At 37.1% G+C, this 24,445-nt stretch overlaps 1 protein-coding gene across 2 annotated transcripts in view; it reads right to left on the bottom strand.

Moving 5' to 3' along the window:
* REC114 (REC114 meiotic recombination protein) overlaps positions 1 to 24,445 on the bottom strand; it is a 98,766-nt gene that overhangs the window by 62,796 nt on the left and 11,525 nt on the right. For both annotated transcript variants that reach the window (XM_040643015.1, XM_008708514.2), the window contains exon 2: positions 16,069 to 16,158. In XM_040643015.1, the coding sequence (XP_040498949.1) occupies positions 16,069 to 16,158 (90 nt within the window). The remainder of the gene's footprint in view (positions 1 to 16,068; positions 16,159 to 24,445) is intronic.

The following is a 24,445-nucleotide window of genomic DNA, read 5'->3' on the forward strand; positions in this document are numbered from 1 at the left end:
CATGCATGAAAAACAGACTGAGGAGGTGTCCCAGATTGAAGGAGCTCAAGGAGACAAGACGACTAAACGCAGTGTGGGATCCTAGGTTTGATCCTGGGCCAGCAAAAGGACAGTGCAAAAACTGGTAAAATAAGAATAAAGTCTGCAGATAAGTCGATGGTATTGTGTCAGACCAGAATTCCAGGTTTTGATCACTGTTCTGTGCTAAATGTTAACATTTGGAGAAGGTGAGTGAAAGGTATGTGGTGAAAGGTATTCCTTGTATTATTTTTGCGACCTTTTTGGTTAAGTCCAAAATTATTTCCAAATAACAAGTTTAAAAAAAATTATGGTGCTGGTGCTTATAATCTAAACCACATCACTTGGAATTGCACTTTCTTTGTTTCAAGTGTATAAATTTTGTCTCCTCAGTAAGCTCCACTGAAGAACTAAACATTCACAAGTATTAAACTACTTTAAAGTTTTAAAAAGAAGAGTTTAGGAAGTAACAGTCAAGGTAAAATCTGCTCATTTCCTCTTTGTTAATGATTAGTGATACAAAAAAAAAATGACTTTTCTCTAATAATAGTAAAAGATTTACTATTTTAAACAACCAAAGTAAAGCTGATCCAATCGAAACCCATGTAGGCTTGAATACTGCAGGGGGAAAAAATCTTATACCAACGATGTGTTTTCAGAAAGACTCTAAATTCTATAACCTCTTAACCAGAGAAGGAATCTAGAAGCCTGGTTGAGTACCATGTGACTGAACTCATGCCATGTCATTTGAGAAGATAGTAAAGAAGAATGTATATTAAACCAAGAATTAATTTTTTGCAGTCAAATATAGGAAGAGACAACAACTTTTTTTTTATATATTTGCACTGTAAAAAATTTTAAAACTACGGTATTCACAATGGTTTTTTTTTGAGTCATGACATTGATGATAAAACACATCACAGATAATTGGTGAGATAACTTTCTTTTTTTTTTTTTTTTTAAAGATTTTATTTATTTATTCGACAGAGATAGAGACAGCCAGAGAGAGAGGGAACACAAGCAGGGGGAGTGGGAGAGGAAGAAGCAGGCTCATAGCGGAGGAGCCTGATGTGGGGCTCGATCCCACAACGCCGGGATCACGCCCTGAGCCGAAGGCAGACGCTCAACCGCTGTGCCACCCAGGCGCCCCTGGTGAGATAACTTTCAATATATGAAATAAGAACCAATCAGAATTCAGCCCCAAAGAGGCATTTTTTTTTCTTCCAAACTAGAGGTTTGATAAATTAAATGGGAGCTTTAAAAATAAAGACGCAGGGGCGCCTGGGTGGCGCAGTCGTTAAGCGGCTGCCTTTGGCTCAGGGTGTGATCCCGGTGTTCCGGGATCGAGCCCCACATCAGGCTCCTACGCTGGGAGCCTGCTTCTTCCTTTCCCACTCCCCCTGCTTGTGCTCCCTCTCTCGCTGACTGTCTCTCTCTGTCTAATAAATAAATAAATAAATAAATAAATAAATAAATAAATCTTTTTTAAAAATAAAAATAAAGACACAATCTACAAAATCTGGCAAATATATTTGACTGTAAGATGTTTGGAAATGAAGGGAGGGCATTTGGTTTTCTAGTGTCAAAATTACTCTTTGTGAGTAGCTACTATCTTTTCAAAAGCATCATTCCAAAGTTATGACTCACTTTAGAGAAAAAAGATAAAAGAAGAAAGGAACCGATCAGTACCAGGGATTCACATGCTTAAGATTTTTCATACTGAATACAAAATAGAAACTTTTCTACAAATCATTGTCAAGAATTAGTCCCTAAAGAAAGGACAAGAAATACACAGGAAGGCCCCACTGAAGTTCAACAGAACAAAAGTATAATTATAGTTTTAAAAGCAAAGAAGGCTAGATAAGCCCTTAAATTCCCTATCAGAGCCATTACCTTATCAGTAAAGCTAGATACATACACTCACTCATCACAAAACACTTCGTATAACAAAGTAGCACAGGCTTAGGTCAAAGATCATCTATTTAGAGTGCCTCATTTGTCTCATCCACTATAGCCTATGAAGTACTTTCGGGTACAGAAATATTCTTGACTTATATTTGTATATCCCAGTCCACTGAAAGACGATCACCCAATTGCTAATATAACCTCATCTGAGATACCATGAAAAACCAAACTTCACAGAAAATTGCAAGACTTCAGCTCTATATTTGTTATTCTATGGTGAGAAAAGGTATATTTTGGTGGAAAAAGGTACTTTAGTGGGAAAAAATAAAAAATTATCTAAAAGGTTTTTATACTTCCAGGTATGATAACATTTTGAATAGAGGCATTAAACTCAACACCTTCATCCTGTCACAATTAAAACGCCAAAACAAATCTAAAATAAGAAACAACTACACTAATGCTAGAAACTAGGAATGGATGCCATTCCTATGACAAAACTGTTGAAGATTTTCTGAAAGACAAGAAAGATAAATCTGGGATGGAGGAAAGATGTCAAGAGTCAACTAGCGATTTATCTTCCGGAGAAAGGAGTGATGTGAGCTGGAGAGAAAGCAGAGGAGATACTGGCAAAAATAGCATGAATAAGAAGGGCAAGAGCTAGGGAAAGGGTACACCATAGGAAAAAATAAGAAACCTTTCATGTGAAATATGCTTAACCACTACCAATCAAGAGCACGGGAAACAACTGTACCCCAGGATATGCACTGAAATATACTAAATGATGGTCTAGGAAATCTAGCAATTTCTCCGAGAAACAGTGGGCAGATATAGTAGGAAGGTGGGTGAATAACCATAGTATATAACTGGCCTTGTGGCTAGCCAAAGCTGGCCTCATAGCTTCTGAATGAGTCTCATCCCTCATAGAAGAAATTAGACAGAGACATCACTCCCTGTTAGGACAGGCTCCCAATCCACTCCTCTCAGGCTTCTGGGTAGATTAACAGAAATGTAAATTTCTATCAACCAGGTCACTTCTGTAATATTTGAAAGGAAAACCTATTAGTATCCAAGGAGAGTGAGGTTATTGCAAATGAATCCACCCACAGGCCCTAGATGAGAATTCTCCAAGCATAAGGATGAATAAAATAGAAAAAAGGAGGAGACAAAGGAAAGGGAGGAGGAAGAGGAAGAAGAGAAGAAAAAGAATGGGAAGGGGGGAATAGATGGAGGAGGACAAAAAAAAAACATGTACTGGGCCTATTAAACCATTCTATAGCAAAAAAGAAAAAAGGAAAAATACAACACTCAAGATACAGAAAAGGGCATATAGTTTTGAAAAAACCCTGGAAACATAAGTAAATTTTAATTAAAATTGCTTTGTATGAAATTTAATAAAATTTTTTAAAAAACAGGTTCTTTGAAACCGAGATGACAGATCAGATATTGTATAACAGACTGAAGTCTGGCTATGAGAAAGGTATAAATAAGTAGGGAGCTCAAAGAAATAATGAAAAATTAAGAAAAGAATAAGAAGACTAAGAGATGTAATAGAATAAGAACTCTAATAGCATAAGGAAAAACAACATCAATGATAACCCAGTAGAAAAATGAGATTTTAACATACAATTCACAAAAGAGGATACCCAGATCACCAATAAATATAAGGAAAAGTACACAATTTCATTAGTAAGTAGAAAAATAGAGGGGCGCTTGGGTGGCTCAGTCGGTTGGGTGTCTGCCTTCTGCTTGGGTTATGGTCCCGGGACTCTGGGATCGAGCACCATGTCGGGCTGCCCGTTCAGCAGGAAGCCTGTTTCTCCCTCCACTTGCCACTGCCCCGGCTTGTGCTCTCTCCCTCTGACAAATAAATAAATAAAATCTTAAAAAAAAAAAAAAAGAAAAATAGAAATTAAAACCACAATGAGACATCACTACGCACCTACCAAAATTGCCAAAATAAAGAGAAAATACCAAGCATTGTCAAGAATGTGGAGCACTCTCATACATTATTAACGAGAGTATAAATTGGGCATAATCGCTGTGGAAAACTCTTTGGCAGTATCTACCAAAGCTGGACATAGGCACGTCCCTCAGAGTATGTCCCGGGATTAGTAGCAACAGCATCATTACTTGCAACAGCAAACCTAGGAGTTTGTTAGAAACATAAAATCTCAGACCACATCCCAAACCTGCTGATTCACAATCAGCAATTTACTAAGAGCCAAGGTTATTACCATAGGCACATTAATGTTTGAGAAGTGCCATCCTATAGCTCACTCATTCCACTCCTACCTATATGCCCAACAAAAATATATACAAAATTACAGTGTTCACCGAAAAATATGTACTAGAATGTGCACAGCAGCACTATTTCTAATAGCTAAAAATTGGAAATTACCCAAATACCCATCAATAATACCATGGATAAGTAAACTGTGATACATTCACAAAAGAAGAATGGATAATCTGTAATTTCACACAATATGGACAAGTCTCATAAATATAATAATGAGTGAAAGAAGCCAGGCATAGAAGAGTCTTGTATTTATTCATTTTATATGAAGTGTAAAAACAAGCAAAACTAATCTATACTGTTAGGAGTCCGAATGATGGTTAGCTTTCAGGAGGGTGGTGATACATAATAGTGACTAGAGAGGAACACGAGAGGTTCTGGGGAGCTCAAAATGTTCTATTTCTTAGGCACAAATTTTCAGTTGTAAAATAAGTCTTGGGGATGTAATGTGCAGCATGGGGACTATAGTTAATAATACTGTATTGCATTTTTGAAAGTTGCTAAAAGAGTAGATCGTAAAAGTTCTTATCACAAGAGAAAAAATCTTTGTAATTATGCATGGTGATGGATGTCAACTAGACTAATTTGGGGATTACTTCATAATGTATACACATATTGTATACAAGAATCATTTTATTGTACACCTAAACTAATATAGTATATATATGTGAATTATACTTTGAAAAATGTTTCCTTTTTTAAAAAAGTATTTTTTTTAAAGATTTTATTTATTTATTTGAGAGAGAGAGCGAGCATGAGCAGGCAGGAGGGAGAGGCAGAGGGAGAAGCAAACTCCCCGCCGAGCAGGGAGTCCCATGCGGGACCCGATCGCAGGACCCCGGGATCACGACTCGTGCCGAAGGCAGACACTTAACCTAATGAGCCACACAGACACCCCTATTTATTTATTTATTCATTCATTTTTTTTATTTAAACTAATCTCTACATCCAACATGGGGCTGGAACTCACAACCCCAAGATCAAGAGTCATGTGCACTCTTGACTGTGCCAGCCAGGCATCCCAAAATGTTCTGTTTCTTAACCTGGACAATAAATATATATGCTTTGTTAGTCATTCAGGAATGAGAATAGAAAAGTTCCATATCATGCTTCTGATGGTGCTTTATACAGTTGTATACATTCATCAAAACTCCATGAACTCAATGAGTACATTTTATTGTAAGTTATACTCCAATTAAAATTATTTTCAAAAAAGCCAATGACAAATCAAGAAAAAAAGGATTTCAATATGCATTCAAAGATTTAATATTTTTACTCTAGAAAGATAATGCCAATAATACCAACAACAAAACCCCAGTCTCCCAACAGAAAATGTGAAAGACACTATGGATTTCCAGAATGCTGAAAAGCTTGCAGAAACACCTGAGCACTGACAGCTTTCAATCTTAGAAAAGATGCAGATGTGAACCCAATGCTTGTTAACATTCCCTTAATCAGAAGCTGATACATTTTTCTGGGATGGTAACATTAAGTCTCACATATAAAAGGCTGTGGCTTAGCAAAAAGTGAGTTTTCCTAGAGCCTGGCAAAAACCAGTGTCATCAGACAAGAGAGAGAGGAGACTTTGCTGAGATTCACTGTATCTACTGCAGTCATGTGTGGTCGCCTCCCTTCTGTAAGATTCTATTCCCATTGCCAACTAAGCAAGGAATTGTAACTCCACTGTGTATGAGTGTGCGTCTCCTTCCACCCACCTGAAATGCATCTGTTGGCATCAGAAGTGAGATTGGCACAGACACGCCATCACCCTTGTTAAACGAGTTTGGAACTGGAAGGCGTGTTGGGAAGGCAAGTGAGCGAATGCTGCCTGAGGAAGTCTGGGAGGAGATGACAGAAATTGCAGCGGCTGTGTGAGTTGTTTTTTCTGGAGTAGTCATAAGAGTGGAGTTCACAGACTGTTCTCTTACTTACTGACAAGTTGAGCCCAATGGATAATTTAAGAGAGGAAAGGCAAGAGAGTCCAATGCGTAAGTCACGGATGTCTCACTAATGAAGGTGGGGATGGTCATAGGTTCCCAAAGGCAGCACAGGGAGATAGGGGAGGTATGGTGGAGGACGCCCTTCACATGCCTCTTAGATGGGTAGTCAGCAACTTTTCAGGCCAGTACTGCATAGGCGCCGAAGTTTATTTAGATGTGGGAAAGTACAAAAATAGAGCAGTGAAATGCTTTAACTCTTGCTAACCCAATTCTCTCTGGAGGGGAGAAAAAAGAGGAAAAAAGTGATATAATTGATCCGATGGTTTTAAATGTGGGAAGGGGGTGATAATAAGGTTATGAAGAGCTGTGTCTTTCTTGTCTCTTCTTGAAAAGGTGGCCAAAGAAGAGACTGGTTCTAATCTAAAGAATTTAACTGTGTGAATAACTTGATTTTAAAACTCTGTGCTAAGTCTTTCCTCTCAGAAGATTCTTAAGCTGAGACCATGATTTGAACAAACATTTTTTAAATTAACTGGGTTAAAGTTAGTATTTGAAGTTTCCAGAGTTCACTTAAATAGGAATATAACATTTCCACTGGTAAACAGTAAGACAATTTCTTTTTGAAGAATATTTGGGCTGGGCATGAAAAATTAAAAGGAAAACAAAATAAAACAAACTCCATCATTTCCAGGATGACCCATGCTTCCCAAGAAGACAGAATTAAAATGGTCTTAAGACCATTTAGCTCCTGGGTTTCAGACATAGTTTTATTTAGGTGAAGACACTCGTGCTGGATCAGGACCAAGTGAGATAAAAAGGAGAGGCTAAAGCCTTAGGAAATAATTTCCCCCATTTGGATATCTGGAGTTGCTGATAAAAGATGGATTTTTATACATTTGTAATTATATATAGAATATGTTTTTAACTTTAGAGATAATATCTCAAAAGGAGTTATGAATTCTACACTTTTAAAAAAGGGTTTGAGAAAGAGAAAACAGAAGACGTCTCAGTGAAGGATAAATACACTCTGATCAGGAGCTCCAGCACCAGGAGGGGAGGAGCCAAGTAGGGCTGAGCAGAGGCAGGAACAATCTTACACTTAAGGTGACTGGGTGAGGGTACAGCAAGGCACAGAACGCTGTGCCCCACAAAAGCCATTCAGCCACGTCCCCACTCTAAAAAGGGCTCACAGTGCTCAGTCTATATCAGCCTGTACTTACGCTGAAAGAAGAAACAAGGGAGAAAAAGGAAATCACATGAGACCTAGTAAAAAAGAAGCTGCATTCATCAGCTGCCATGTGTGTGTGTGTGTGTGTGTGTGTGTGTTAAATGTCTGGAGAGAGATTATACTTCAATAACAACAACAACAAGCTCTCAAACCTACAACTCAACAACAACAAGAAAACCCAATCAGAAAATATGCAAAGACTTGAACAGGTATTTCTCTAAGAAAATACACAAATTGCCAAAAAGCACATGAAAAGATGTTCAACATCACTAATAATTACTGAATGCAAATCAAACCACATTGAGATACAACCTCACAACCATTATGATGGCTACTATAAAAGAAAAAAGATAAGAAACAGAGGGTAAAATAACACAAAAGATCAATGAAATTAAGAGCTGGTTCTTTGAAAAGATATACAAAATTGACAAACATTTAGCTAGATTCACCAAGAGAAAAGAGAGGACTCAAATAAATAAAATCAGAAATAAAAGAGGAGACTTAATGACTGATACCAGAGAAATACAAAGAATCACAAGCCTACCATGAACAATTATATGCCACCAAATTTGACAACCTAGAAGAAATGGATAAATTCTTAGAAACCTACAACCTACCAAGACTGAATCATGAAGAAAGAGAAAACCTGAACAGATCAATCACTAGTAAAGAGACTGAATCAATAATCAAAACCTCCCCAAAGGGGAAAGTCCAGGAGCAGTCAGCTTCACTGGTGAATTCTACCAAACATTCAAAGAAGAATTACTACCAATTCTTCTCAAACTCTTCAAAAGAAACCCAAAAAAACAGAAGAAGAGGGAATGCTTCTAAACTCATTTTACCACATTAAAAACAAAATTTAAAAGCCCAAAATAGGCAAGGGAGAATCTGTTTAAAATGCCAAGACCAGAAAAAGGAAACCAGTTGAACTAAAGTCCAAGGTAGACTGAGGATGGAGCAAAGGGCTCCCCGCCTTCTTGCCGTACTAACCCTTCGTAAGAAATAACAAGAGAACAGCCCAGTCGTGGGTGTGAATGGAGCCCTCCAGCAGTGACATCATTACACGAGGGCGGGTGCTAACTGAACAAGCAAAAGGGAAACCCATGGTGTAACTGGACACCAAGCTAAGTTTAATCTGAAACATTAAGTCCCATGGGCCTCAATAGGAGGTGACAATCAGAGAACTATGAAGTTTAAGAGAAATTATGTTTAAATAGCTGCCAGGTCCAAGCAAGAAGCCCAAAGCCTTGTTGATCTGTTTGGATTTCTACGAAAACATATCACAGAGGGAACTGTTGCTGGGCCCTAGTCATCAGTTTCTCTGAAATAAATGACTTTTTTTAGGGGTTTGTGCAGCTTCCACAAAGATTTGATAGTACAAATATAGCACATTTTAAACCATGCCAACAATTGGATTCTCTTACTAAAACGGAAGTGGCTAAAACTTTCCATAGCTGTCATGTCCCTACCTTTTATGGGAAAAATTCTAAAAATATACCACAACCCAGATTAGCATGAGGGGGGAGGGTGTGTAAATGTAATACCAACATAAAATTGCAACTAAAATGTGTTATAATTCCAAATGTGTTTACTCTTCTGTATGTTGATTCTTGTGGAACCTAGAAAATACTGCGAATAAATTGTATGAACTGACAAAAATTGTTCTTTAATTTAGGGGGTACATTTTTAATATGCATTCTTACTTTTAATCACTTTTAATCACACGTACATTATCTTAAAAAATAAATACTCCTGCAATAAAGGTAGATTCAATAAGAACTGAATATCTTTAAAAATGTATTACATCAACAGAACTAAAAAAAAAAAAGAAATTCATCTCAATAGATGCAGAAAAAACATTCAACAAAATTCAACTCCTATTCATGATTAAAGTTCTCAGCAAACTAGAATAAAAGGGAACTTCCTCAGTCTTGTAAAGGGTATCTACAAAAACCTCAGTGCTAACATTATACTTACTGGTGAATAGATTACTTTTCCCTAAGATCAGGATCAGGCAAAGATATCAACTCTCACCATTTCTATTCAACATGGTATAGGATGTCCTAGCTAGTGTCATCTGGAGGAAAAGAAGGAAGGGAAGCAGGGGAGAGTAGATAGATTGAAAAGAATGTGAAACTGTATTCATAGACAACAGATCATCTATATGGAAAAATCTATAAAAACATCTACAAAGACTATAGAAATAATGAGTGTAGCAACACCAAAGCATACAAGGTCAATGTGAAAAATAAGTCAGTTGTGTTTCTACACACTAGCAACAAACTATTAGGCACTGAAATTTATAAAATTCTATTTACAATAACGTAAGAACTATGAAGTATTTGTGGATAAATTTAGTTAAATATGTACAAGATCTATTGTGAAAACTTCAAAACACTGCAAGGAAAAGTATATAAGCAAATGGAATGATAGATATAAATAATTATAACATGTTCACAGGTCAGAAGACTCAACATTAAGATGTCAATTTTTCCCCAAATGATTTACAGATTCAAAGCAATCACAGTCAAAACCCCAGCAGGGTTTTTTGGGTAGGAAAGCTGATTCTAAAATTTATATGGAAATGCAAATAACCTAAAACAGCCAGAACAACTTTGAAGAAGTACAAATTTGGAAGAATTATACTACCTGCTTCAAAAAATTACAACAAGCTGAAGTAATCAAGACAGTCTCTTCCTGGAGTAAGGATAGACATATAGGTCAATAGAACAGAAAAGAGAGTCCAGAAATATACCCACACATACATACCAAATTGATTTTCACAAAGGTACCAAGGTAATTCAATGAGGAAAGGCTAGCCTTTTCAACAAATGGTGCTGGAACATTCTACTTGCAAAAAAATTAATCCAGACCCTTAACTCTCACCACACATTAAAAATTAACTCAATGGTTCCAGAAGTAGATTCCCTAACACCCATGATCATATTGCATAATACAGTAATTTTTCTCAATACCACATTGCTTTAATTGAGGGGAAGCAGGGGTGCCACACAAAATAATAAAGATTAGTGTTATTAAATAATACTAAAAATTCATAATGGACCATAGGCCTAAATGTAAGAGCTAAAATGTCAAAATTTCCAGAAGAAAACAGAAAAAATATTACTGCAATCTTGGAGTTGACAAAAATCTCTAAAACAGCATAAAATGCATGAACCATAAAGAAAAAAAGAGACTTCATCAAAGTTTTAGGCTTCTGCTCTTCAAAAGACTGATAAGAAACAAAAAGGTAAGCCACAGACTGAGAGATATATTTGCAGAACATATTTCTCATAAAAGAGCTATAATCAGAACTCTTATAATTCAAATATAAAAAGACAACTCAATTAAAAGTGATTAAAAGATATAAACAGGTGCTACACTAATAAGACATTCAAACAGCAAATATAGGAAAACACAAGAATACGTCATTTTGTTGCACTTTGTTTTGTGCAATACTTAGCTTTTGTGCTTCTCATATACTGTGTTTTTACAAATGGGTTTGTGGCAAGCCTGTGCAAAGCAAATCTATTGGTGCCATTTTTCTAACAGCATTTGCTCACTTCATGTCTTTGTATCACGTTTTGGTAATTCTCACTATATCTCAAATTATTTCATTATTACTGTACTTGTTAGGGTGATCTGTGATCAGTGATCTTTCATATTACTATTGTAATTGTTTTGGGGAGTCATGAGCCACACCCATCTAAGACAGCAAACTAATAAATGTTGTGTGTGATCTGACTGCTCTGCTGACCAGCCATTCCCCCAACTCTCTCCCTCTCCTTGGGCCTCCCTATTCCCTGAGACACAATATTGAAATAGGCCAAGTAATAACCCCACAATTGAAATGGCCTCTAGGGATGCCTGGGTGGCTCAGTCGGTTAAGCATTTGTCTTTGGCTCAGGACATAATCCCAGGGTCCTGGGACTGAGCCCCACATCAGGCTACTTGTTCAGTGGGGAGCCTGCTTCTCCCTCTGCCTCTGCCTGCTGCTCTCCCTGCTTGTGCGCTCTCGCTCTCTCTCTGACAAATAAATAAATAAAAATCTTAAAAAAAAAAAAAAAGAAAAGAAATGCCCTCTAAGTGTTCAAGTGAAAGAAAGATCACATGTCTCTCACTTTGAATCAAAAGCTAGAACTGATTAAGCTTAATGAGGAAGGCATGTTGAAAGCTAGGATAGGCTGAAAGCTGGGCCTCTTGCACCAAACAAGTCAGCCAGGTTGTGAATGCAAAGGAAAAGTTCTTGAAGGAAATGAACAGTGCTTCTCCAATGAAATCATGCATGATAAGAAAGCAAAACAGACTTCTTGCTGATATGGAGACAGTTTTAGCAGTCTGGACAGAATATCAAACCAGCCACGACATTCCCTTAAGCCAAAGTCTAATCCACAGCAAGGTCCCAACCCTCTCCAATTCTGGGAAGGCTGAGAGAGGTGAGGAAGCTGCAGAAGGAAAGTCCGAAGCCAGCACAGGTTGGCTCAGGAGGTGTAAGGGAAGAAGCCGTCTCCATAACATGAAAGTGCAAGGTGAAGCGGCAGTTACGCTGCATAATCATGAAGCGGATTACAGTGAAGGTGGCTACACTAAACACCAGATTTTCAGTGTAGATGCAACAGCCTAGTATTAGGAGAAGATGCCATGTCAGGCTCTCTTAGCTGGAGAGGAGAAGTCAATGGCTGGCCTCAAAGCTTCAAAGACAGGCTGGCTCTCCTATTCAGGGCTAATGCAGCTGGTGCCTTGAAGCTGAAGTCAATGCTCATTTACCATTCCAAAACTCCTTGGGTCCTTCAGAATTATGGTAAAGCTACTTTGCCTGTGTTCTAGAAATGGAACAACAAAGTCTGGATGATAGCACATCTTTTTACAGCACGGTTTACTAAATATTTTAAGCCCACTATTGAGATGTACTGCTCAGAGAGATTCCTTTCGAAATATTACTGCTCATTGACAATGCATCTGGTCACCCAAGAGCTCTGACGGAGGTGTACGAGACCAATGCTGTTTTCATGCCTGCTAACACAACAGCCGTTCTCCAGCACATGGATCAAGGAGTCATTTTGAGTTTCAAGTTTTAAGAACTACATTTCATAAGGCTATGGCTGCCTTAGAGATTCTTCTGATGGATCTGGACAAAGTAAACAGAAAACCTTCTGTAAAGAATTAACCATTCTGCATACATTCAGAACATTTCTGATTGAAGGGAAAAGGTCAAAAGATCAACATCAACAGGAGTCTGGAAGAAGTGGAGTCCAGTCCACATGGAGGACTCTGCAGGGTTCTGGACTTGAGCAGAGGAAGAAACTACAGATGTGGTGGAAATAAGAAGAGAACTAGAATTAGAAGTGGAGCCTGAAGATGGGAGTGAATTGCAGCAATCTCATGATAAAACTTTGACGGATGAGGGTTGCTTCTGATGGGTGAGCAAAGAAGGTGGTTTCTTGAGATGGAAACTACTCCCGGTGAAGATGCTGTGCAGACTGCGGAAGTGACAACAAAGGATTTAGAATGTGACACACGCTTAGTTGATAGAGCAGCGGCAGGGTTTGAAAAGATCCAATTCTGAAAGGAGTTCTACTGTGGAGAAAATGCTGTCAAACGGCATCGCATGCTGCAGAGAAGTTGTTGGTAATAGGAAGAGTTCATCAATGCAGCGAAATTCACTGCTGTCTTATTTTAAGAAATTGCCATAGCCACCCCCAAGCTTCAGCAATTCCCACCCAGATCTGTCAGCAGCCAGCATCATCGAAGCAAGACCCCTCACCAGCAAAAAGATTATGACTTGGCTGAAAACTCAGATGGTGGTTAGCATCCTTTAGCCACAGAATATTTCTTAATTAAAGTACATACACTGCTGTTGTTTTTTTAAACAAAACGCTATGGCACACTTGGTAGACTACAGTGTAGTGTAAACCTAACTTGTATATACACTAGGAACCAAAATGCATTTGATTCACCACATTGTGATACTCATTTTATTATACGGGTTAGTACTTAACCTGCAATATCTACAAGGTACGCCTGTCAACACACAAAAAGTTGTTTAATGTCATTAGTCACTGTGGGAATGCAAATCAAAACTACCATGAGATGCCACTAGACACCCATTAAAACAGTTAAACTTAAGAAGTGGGAAGCCTGCTTCTTCCTCTCCCACTCCCCCTGCCTGTGTTCCCTCTCTTGCTGTCTCTCTCTCTGTCAAATAAATAAATAAAATCCTAAAAAAAAAAAAAAAAAGAAGAAGACTGAAAATACCAAGTGTTGGTAAGGACATGGAGCAATGGCAACATCCATACACTGCGGGAATGCCACTTTGAAAACCAGCTGGGTAGTTTCGTATAAACAGAGATGTACGATATGACCCAGTGACAGTTCCTCTCTTGGGAATTTATCAAAGAAAAATGAAAACATACATTCATACAAAGGTTTGTATACAAATGGTTATACCAGCATAGTAACCAAAAAAAAGAAACAACCCAAATGGCTATCAAAAGGTGAATGGATGAGCTAATGCAGTTTACATAGACAAGTGAATACTATTCAGTAACGAAAAGGAATGAACAATATGGATGAATTCAAATGCATTATGCTAAGTGGAAAAGCCAGACACAAAAGACTACATATTATAGGATTTCACTTACATGAAATTTTAGAAAAGGAAAACAATGGCAAGAGAAAGCAGATCCGAGGGTAGGCAGTGGGGACTGACTACGAAGGGGTACAAGGAAACTTTTGGGGTTAACTGGAATGTTCTACATCATGATTGTAGTGATGGTTACATGACTATATTCATTTATCGAAACACAGCAGGGGCGCCTGGGTAGCTCAGCTGGTGAAGCGTCCAACTCTTGATTCTGGCTCAGGTCATGACCTCAGGATTGTGAGACTGAGCCCTGCATCAGACTCCATACTGGTCGTGGAGCCTGCTTAAGATTCTCTCTCTCCCTCTGCCTCTCCCCCTCCCTGCTCACATGCATGTGTGCACGCTCTCACTCAAAAACAAAAACACATCAAATTGAACACTGAAAATCAGTGATTTTATGTAAATTATACTTCAATAAAACTGAGTTTTAATAAAGATTTTTTAAAAGTATTATCCAATAGGGGCACCTTGCTGGCTCAGTCAATACACACAGGACTCTTGATCTCAAGGTCATGAGTTTAAGCTCCATATTGGGTGTGGACCCTACTTAGAATTTTTTTAAAAATGTATTATCCAATACATAAGGTATATATGTATACACAACATGCAACAAATTGTAGAGTTACCATTGTATTTCTCAGTAATGGGTCTTTGGAATTTGATAAACTTAGTTTTGTAACTACATTGCAAAAATCATTTCATGTATGATACAAAGAAACCTGAATCAGTTTCTAACAATGTTTACCACTGGTACAAACAGATGGAGCAGACAAAGCACAGGGTAGCCCCCTATGTCTAAGGAAGCCAAACTGCCTTAATGTCATCATTCAGCAAAGACTCACAATATTGACAGAGAACTAGCTGTGGGCTAGGCATCCCCCAGTCCACCATCTGGAATATTCTTCATTCGAAGCTGAAGAAGACAAATTATCTTCTGCAACTAATAGAAGCCCTAACAGTGGCAAATAAAGCAAAAATGATATAACCATTGCCGCAGTTTTAAAAATCACAAGGAACACAAAGAGTACCTTGCAAGTCACTCCACATTCAAGGATAAGGCTATAATCCAAGTTAAGTGGAGAGATGAGTCATCGCAATGTACAACTGTGGGATGCTGCCATCCTAATGGAATGTGTAAGGGATTCACCAAAAATTCGTATCTTTTAAATATATTTGACATATTTGTTCATGATGTTTTCCCCACCAGAATGATGACATTCCACAATGATAGGGATGTATGTCTTTGCTGTTTACTGCTATATTCCTAGCATCTGGAACAATGCCTAGCACATAATAATTGCTCAATAAACACCTGTTAAGTGAATAAATTATGCCGACACTGATATTCAGTAAATATTTGTATGAATTTATTATGTCTATATAAATATTATTCACAAGTAAATGATGTAATATTCTTCCCTTCCACTTCTTTCTTTTACAATTCTTTGACTGGAAGTTGTCTTGTTTTTTCATTTTGTTTGTAAATACCAATTCAAACCTAAACTTTCAAGCAAAATGACTGTTATTTTCTCCCTTATTTACTTCTTCATTTCAAAAATTTCGTACAATATGTGTGTGTGTATGTTCAGAATAAAGAACAAATGTACCTTTATAAAATTAGTTTTATAGAGGACTATGTAAGTTAATAATAGCATGCTTCAAGTTTTCTTCTAGCTACTTTCTCAAATCTATCCCTCTGCTTATGTTCTTTACCCTCTCTGAAAAACCCTCCACATATTTCTCTATAAATTTAGCCTGTCTCAACCCAATTTTCCCAGTTAAGAATCCTTTATAATACTGGTTAATCTCAATCCTTTGATCCACTTTGACTCCCAAAACAGAACCATAAAGCCCTTTCGGCCAGGCAATATTCAGTATATTTTTGTATTTCCCGCTGCTCCACAACATTTGATAAATGCTTAATTTGTTGAACCTGATGAATTTCTGTGACCCTAAAGAAGTTTGAGGGTACAAAAATTAACATAAAGCAACAAAGATAAAGAAATATATTTGCATATTAAACTATATGCATAAAACTTACCAGCAGCGTCTGTCCTTGGGAAATGAAGAAATGACCTGATATGACGATGGTGAGAACAAGATACCCAGATTCTTCATTGGAGTCAAAAACCTTGAAAAAGAAAAATAGGGTGAGAGAAATGTGGATAAGACAATACATTTCTGTAATACTAGGAAATGTATAATATCTTCTCACACTGATCTTCCTACTCAGAATGTTCCCTTTCCTTCCATTTAATCTATAATCATTCACTCATAGTTTCAAGTTTCTCCTCTATAGGGGCTAACAGCCAGCTTTTAAAAAATATTACTAAAACAAATATTTTGAAATGAAAAGAATACTAGTTTAAAAATAAAGAGATGTGGGCCCTGAGCTAACCACTTTTCAGTAACATTTTAATAAGTCATCAATTATCTTGGAGCCTGTTTCCTTTCTATAAAATGGGGACAATGCCTTACAGGGTTGCTGTGAGACTTCAGAGTCCTGGTTTCTTCACTCATATAAATCCATTTTTACAACATCTCAAAACCTGGTGCTTTCTTCTTTGGATGAGCTTTAATTTGTCAATGTCCCTCTTAAAATATGGTGTCCCAAACTGACCATAATGTGCTGGGTGTGGTCTATTTCCCATTACTTGCAATAACATAACCTATAATCACATTAATCTTTTGAGGGAGTAGTCCCATATGAAGAATGATCTCATATCAGTAAAACCTCCTGAAACTTCATCACTCATGTTGGTAAATCATACTTTCACATTCTTTATCTGAACCTAATTGTAAGACCTTGCATTTACTCTCATTATATTTTATCTTGTTATATTTGGCCTATAGTTTCAGTGGGGAGTTGAGGCAATGAAATCAAAATATCAAGGAGGACATGACTGATAGATTTGGAAGAGTAGGATTTGGGTCTTAAGGGACTACCCTGTATATATAGGTGGCTTTAATATACTGAAAGGTAAACATCCTTGTATAAATAACAAAATGAAATTATGGATTCATCTCAATGCTCAAAGCTCAAAACAATGAACACACACCTAACTCAAGTATATCTTTATAAGGTTACTACATTCTTCTGAGAAATAATGTTTTCATAGTTTCATATGTGGGGTTTACAGCTTTAATGCTATATTTAAACTTAAGATTTCCTACTGAGTTTTCTCTAATTCACTTTAAATTCCAAACTTAAAAAAACCAAATGGTATTTTAAATGTCAAGGAAGGTATGCTAAACTCTGCACTTTGGTGGTTATTACTCTGCCTCTTTTCCAGTTATTAGGAACTCGGTTATTTGTATGATATTCTTCCCACCACAGTTTAAATGGATTATCATGAATACTTCATGACCACTTGAAATCACAAGGATAGCTAGGAGTCAAGCACAGCTTTCAAAACTGGAGCCTGGTTAACAAATTCTTTGGGAGGCAATATGTTAACATGACAGTTTTGGTTTTTTTTTTTTTTTAGAAATGTAATATATATCCCAAAAAGATCCCAAAAAGTATCCAACACTTAAATGCACAACTCAATGAATGATGATAAAACAATCTCATGATAATCACCACCCAGGTGAAGAAACAGAAAACAGTGCCAGCCTTCCAGAAGGTACCCTAGTGCTGTCTCCCAATCACTACCTGCTCCCTCCTCCCCCTAAGGCAGTCTTATTTCTAACACCATAGTTTAGCTTTATTTGTATGAATGGAATCATACAGAAAGAGTTATTTTCTGTCTGGCTTCATCAGTGTTGTTGCACGTACCTAAGTTCATTCATTCTCAATACCATTCTATGATGACACCACAAGTTACTATTTCATTCTTTTGTTGATGAATATTGTTTTCCAGTTAAGGTTGACCACAAACAATGCTGTTATGAACATTTTTATATATGTCTTTTGTTGGCTAGAAACACTCACTATGGAGACACCAATTCTTTCCAAATTGTTTTATAATTTTTTCAGGTGGTAACTAATGACTTCCGTGAGAATCCCAGCAGACTTCCCTGCTCTCCAAACTGCTACATCTAATTGCCCACTCATGATCTCCACTTAAAGGCCCAGTAGTCATTTCAAAATTAACAGCCCCTAACTTGAAGTCCAAACCTTCCCATTCATCCATTTATTCATTCAATATTTATAAAGTCTCTAGCAAGTGAAATCTGTTGCCTATCACCAGAAGTAGAAATCCAAACATTTCTGCCCACTGCATCTTGGTACTGGAATCACTGTGGAAAACACAACACAGTCAATCACTGAATGGAACAGCACTTTACAAGATTGGCATCAGTAGTGGGGGTCAGTTGCCCCTGCACGGGAGAGAGCAGGTCCCTCTTGGCAACCACACAGAGCAGTTGGCCTGTGCTCCCCCATCTTGTGCTGCAGCAGAAGGATCCCATTCCCTCCCACAATGGACAGATACAACGATGGGTCTGGCCAGGTGCCTTATGATACATAAGCAGAACAAAGGAGCATAGGCTGTGAGGACTCTATCTCTTGGTAAAGGAAGTGTTCTGAGCTTCAGCCCCAAGAGGGGCTGAAAGGCTGTATGCACAAGACTGCCTTTCCCAATACAAAGCACCTATCATGTGACTCCCATAGTTTCCACATCAGAAAATATGCTTCTATCCTTCTATTTCCTTAGGCCAGCTGTGGAATCATTCTTGACTCCTCTCCTTTCCTCATACCCATATCCAATCCATCAGCACATCCTTCATGTCTACCTTCAAAATACTCAGAATCTAACCATTTCTCACAGGTATGGTCTAAGTTATCATCTCTGGTTGGATTATCATGATAACCTCCTCACTGGCTTTCCCTTTGTGTTCTTGCTCCCCCTCACCACACAGTTTATTCTTAATATAGTAGCTAGAGTGATCCTTTTAAACCTAAGTTAGGTCATGTCATTTCCAGCTCAAAGCCTTGCAGCTCAAACCCAGCATCTCATTCAGAAACTCATGCCAAGTACTCCACAACCCAGCCTCCATTGCCCCTCTGCTCTCATCACCCCCTTGTATACTCTGCTCCATCTACATGGCCTCCTTATTGCTCCTTGAACCCACGAGGCAAATTCATGATGATAAACCTCAGGGCTTTTACAATCCTGTTTTATCTGAAATTCTTTTCTCTTACATTCACATGACTCAGTCCTTCATTTTCTTCAGGTCTTTGCTTAAATGTCATCTTTTCAGGTAACACCTTTCCTGGCCATCCTACTGAAACCTGCCACCAATTCCTCTCATTACCCAAACCAGCTCGCTCCTATTCCTTTTTCCAGCTTTGCTTTCCTCCATAGTTCTTTCCACTTTTGTTACTTTATATTTATTTGTTATCTGTTTAGCTATCTTCTTTAAAAGGTAATTGATAAATGGGATTATAAACAATACTCACTTAATCTGAAAGGCAAAATAAGAATAAATAGGGAACAAAGAACAGATGGGATAAATACAAAACAAATAGTAAGATTATAGACTTATGCCCAACCCTATCAATGATTGCATTAAGTGTAAATGGCTTATACCCCCAATAAAAGGCAATCTGACAACAGGACAAAAAGATAAGGTGTGACTATATGCTGTCTATAAGAAATGCATTTTAAATATAAAAATATGAACAGGTTAAAAACAAAAGAGTGGTAAGGGCGCCTGGGTGGCACAGCGGTTAAGCGTCTGCCTTTGGCTCAGGGTGTGATCCCGGCGTTGTGGGATCGAGCCCCACATCAGGCTCCTCCGCTATGAGCCTGCTTCTTCCTCTCCCACTCCCCCTGCTTGTGTTCCCTCTCTCGCTGGCTGTCTCTATCTCTATCGAATAAATAAGTAAAATCTTTAAAAAACAAAAAACAAAAAAAAAAACCCAAAAGAGTGGGAAAAATATATACCATGCGAATACTAGTCAAAAGAACGTTGGAGTATCTATATTAACATTAGGCAAGAGTATCAAAAGGTATGAAGAAGATCATTTCATAGTGATAAAGGGGTAGGTTAATCAAGAGACATAATGATCCTAAACATTTATGTCCCCAATGACAGAGCTTAAAAATGCATAAAGCAATAATTGATAGAACCATAGGAGGAAATAGACAAATCCACAATTATAGTCAGAGATGGCAATACCCCCTCTCAATAACTGATAGAACAAGCACATTGAAAATCAGTAAATATATAGTAGATAGTATCAACCAACATAACCTCATTGACATTTATAGAACACTTCACCCAATATCAACAAAATACACATTCTTCTCAAGTACATACAGAGCATATATTTACCAAGATAGACAAAATTCTGGGCCATAAAACAAGTCTTAGTAAATGTTTAAGTAGTTCTCTTAAAATTAAAATTAAATTAGAAATCGTAACAGACAGATTTCTGAAAAAAAAAAAAACAACCCAATATTTTGAAACTAAGTAATACACTTCTAAATAACCCATGGGTAAATAAGAAATTAAAAGAAAAATTAGGAAGTATTTTGAACTGAATATAATTCACCATGTTAATAAACTAAAAAAGAAAAACCATATAATCACCTCAATAATGAGAAAATATAGAAAAAGCATTTGACAAAAACCAACATCCATTCCTGATTTAAAAACTCAGCAAACCAGTAATAGAAGGAACTTCCTCGAGCTGACGAAGGGCATCTATGAAAAACCTACAGTTGGTAGGAAAGACCGAAAGCTTTCTCTCTAAGATGAAGAACAAGACAACGACGTTAGTTATTCAACGTCATCCTGGAGATTCTAACCATTGTAATCAGGCAAGAAAAATAAATAAAAGAAAGAAAGAGGTAAAATCATCTTAATTCAGACAACATGACCATTTATGTAGAAAATCCAATTGATTTTCCCAGAGTAAATGAATTTTAGAAAGACTGCAGGATACAAAAGCAATAAATGAAAACTAAATTTGTACAAACTTGTAAAGAACAATTAGAAGTTGAAATTTTAAAAACATCAAAATTAATAACAGCATCACAAATATGAAATACTTAGGGTTAAATATGACAAAGTGAAAGATCTGCACACTGAAAATTGACGGAAATTTAAGAACACATAAATATATGGAGAGAGATATTTTGTTCATGGATAGGAATATTTAGTATTGGTAAGATACTCAGGTAAGCAGAATAATGGTCCCTCAAAGATTTCCATGTCCTAATCCCTGGAACCTGTGAATATATTTTACATGGCAAAGGGGACTTTGCAGAGGTAATTCAGGTTAAGGATCTTGAGATGGGTGAGTATCCTGGATTATACAGGTGAGCCCAATATAATCATAAGTATTCTTACAAGGGAAAGAGGGAGGCAGAAGAATCAGAGAAGGGAAAGTGACTGCTTTGAAGATGGAAGGTAGTATTAAAAGGCAAGGAATTCAGGCAGCCTCTAGAGGCCGGATGGAACAGGCAAGAAACATTCTCCCCTAGAGCCTCCGGAAGGAATGCAGCCCTGCTGACATCTTGATTTTAGCCCTGTTAGGACCTAGTTCAGACTTCTGACTGCCAGAACTATAAGCAAGTTTGAGTTGTCTTAAGCCACTAAGTTTGTGGCATTTTGTTACAGCAGCAACAATCAAAATTCTAAATTCCTTTGTAGAGATTAAAGACACCACATATCAAGCATTTCAGTCAGTTAATATTAACAAAGTACCCACTATAAAGTGATTTCTTTTATAAATACTTGGGAAAGAAAAAACATAGAAAGGAATGTCCCTGACCTTGACTTCATTCATTTATTTGTTCATTCAACAAATATTTATTGAGCACCTACTAGATGCCAAGCATTTTTTTTAGATGGGATACATAATTGAACAAAATATTAGCTGCCTACCTGGAGCTAATGTGGGATGGGATGCAGGGTAAGAGTACAGACTACAGTAAACAAGCATAATTAGTGGCCTTCTAAAGGTGGGATGTTGAGAGCAGTCAACCCTGGTTCAGGCAATTAGGGAATGCTTTGTCAAGAATTTTTACACAATAGTCAAACAGACTAACAAGCAATCTGATTTTTACTACCACCATGTGCCCACAATTCTAACCAATGTCACAGATAAACTACCCCTCCCTGAAAAAGTCTTTTGTTGGTCTTAGTTCTAAACAACTGCTAGTTACTGCTAAGTTTGAATAAAACATTTGTAAGCTTCAAATTGTCAGAGTTTTATTATTTATTCTTTAATAAACTTTGCTTTTTACACATTCATTTGGGAAATTCCCAATTATAACGTTGGCCCACATATATGCATACTTAACCACATATATTTTTTCAAGAATAGCTCACAAAGATTTGACATACTTCAAGTTTGCTTAGTGCAAAGTTCTTATCTCCAACCCTTTCTTAGGACGGAGTTCACTTCAATCCTGTGATACTACATTCTTCTGCATTTAAACTATATTCAAAATAAACAGTGATAGCACAGGGATTGTAAAGACAAACAGATTTGAGTTACTCCAATATTGTCATTTTATAGGACCTCTTGGTATTTATATTTGTGTTTAAATTTTTAAACAATGAAACAAGAGTGCAAGCAACAAGGTAGAACATTTTTGTTTAAGTGCAAATTTTAGTTCACACTCAACATATTTTACTAAACTTGAGCAGTACCTTTAACATTATTTTAAAATTATTAAATGTTCCAAACTAAAGAACAAAAAAGAATAAAACAGTAATTTTATCATCAGTTGCCTAAATTGTACCACTGGAGATTCAGGTTTTTTAATCACTTGTTAGTTTGTGGGTGATTAATTACATAAAATATCAGCCTCTAAGCAAAGAATCAAAGTTCAGAAGTTAACTAGATGTAAAAACAATTGGCTAAAGAGTTGTGCTTTTTTTCCTGCCTTGTACTATAGTGTGTATTTCCCTTTTCTTATTTATTTTACTGCCATGATTATAATAATGAAGCTCAATAAAAGAGTTTACGATCTACATAATAAATGAATAATTTCATTTCTGGAAATTTAATAAAAATAATGTCATCACTCAGGGGAGTTGAGTGTTAAAAATTTATCCATTCTGGGTGTCAGATGCTCTGGGCACATCATTTAACATAATAATAAGTAAATAAGTAATAAGTAAACATAATAAATAAGTAAATTATCTTGTACATAGGAAAGTACAGGAGGTAGGGAAACAATAAAGCAAGGTAAGGGGAACAGGAGTGTAAAGACAGGGCATGAAAGTTACAATACAAACAGGGTGGTCAGGGTAGGCATACTGAGAAGGTAAGGCTTGAGCAAAGACTTGAAGGCATTAGAGGGTTAACCAGATAACTGGGAATTCAATACTTACTATTTTTCAGGTATTTGTTGCAATCCTTCATCCAAAAGATTTTTATAGTATGCTCATACACTCTGAAAATGTCTAATTAGAGACTTCCAAGGAGGTTAGAAAAAACAGTCGTTTGCATCCTTGCAGTCTTCTCTTCCCAAATTCAAATCAAATACCAATGACCTCTCCTTGAGCAGTTACTAAAAATCAGCATCTAAATGGGCCAGAAGGATGGGTTGAGGTCCTAGGATCCAGATAAAAAGAGGTGGCATATTTTCTCCACCCCCAAGAGAAAGGAGGCCCTCCTCTGAGCAAAGAACCCTGGGACAAAGATAGGAATGTCCCAGTTCTTGGGAAAGAAATCTACCAGTAGAAACTGATGGAACCCCAAGGAAAAGAGCAATACCAGCCTGTGTATCTGAAATTTCTACTGGTCTCCCAGCCTCTAAGAACTCACAATGGAGCTGGACAACTTACTTAGAGGAGTCCTTCCTACTCCTTTGCGGAAGGCCCAGAAGGCTGAGACTCATATGCCTCCCAACATTTACCACTTAAGATATACATTCACTGTAGGACTTGAGCCACAAGGGTAAAAAGAAGCGTAAGTTAGACAAAGGAAATTAACAATATACCCAGTAGGCTAATGTAATGAAGAACAAACAGAAAACCCAGAATAGGTGGCTCCTAGTGGAATAAAACTGTCAAAGGAGATGCACAACAGCCTGAACAAAAAACAAAAACAAACAAAATACACACACACACACACACACACATAATTATAGTAATACATATAATTAAGAACACTTAAGCAGAGTCTTAGAGCTAAATATAGGACTTATAAATATAAAAACTAAGGAAAAAACTCAGTTGCTTAATTGAAGAACAGGATGGACATTGTTGAAACCAAATTAATGGTCTGAAAAAGCAAGCAGGAGAAATATTTAGAAACACAGAGCAAAACTACAAAGAGGAAGAACTCATGTGTGTAAGATAAGATAATATGGAGCAAAGACTCAGATCCAGAACAAATGTTAATAACAGCTAAAGCCGAGAGGGAGAAAGAGACTGAGGAAAAGCAATGATTCAACAAACAGGAACTATCCCATGATTGCAGAAAGGCATGAGACAGAAAATACAAGTGG

Source organism: Ursus maritimus, unplaced genomic scaffold, assembly GCF_017311325.1.
Source record: "Ursus maritimus isolate PB19 unplaced genomic scaffold, ASM1731132v1 scaffold_27, whole genome shotgun sequence".
NCBI lineage: Eukaryota > Metazoa > Chordata > Mammalia > Carnivora > Ursidae > Ursus > Ursus maritimus.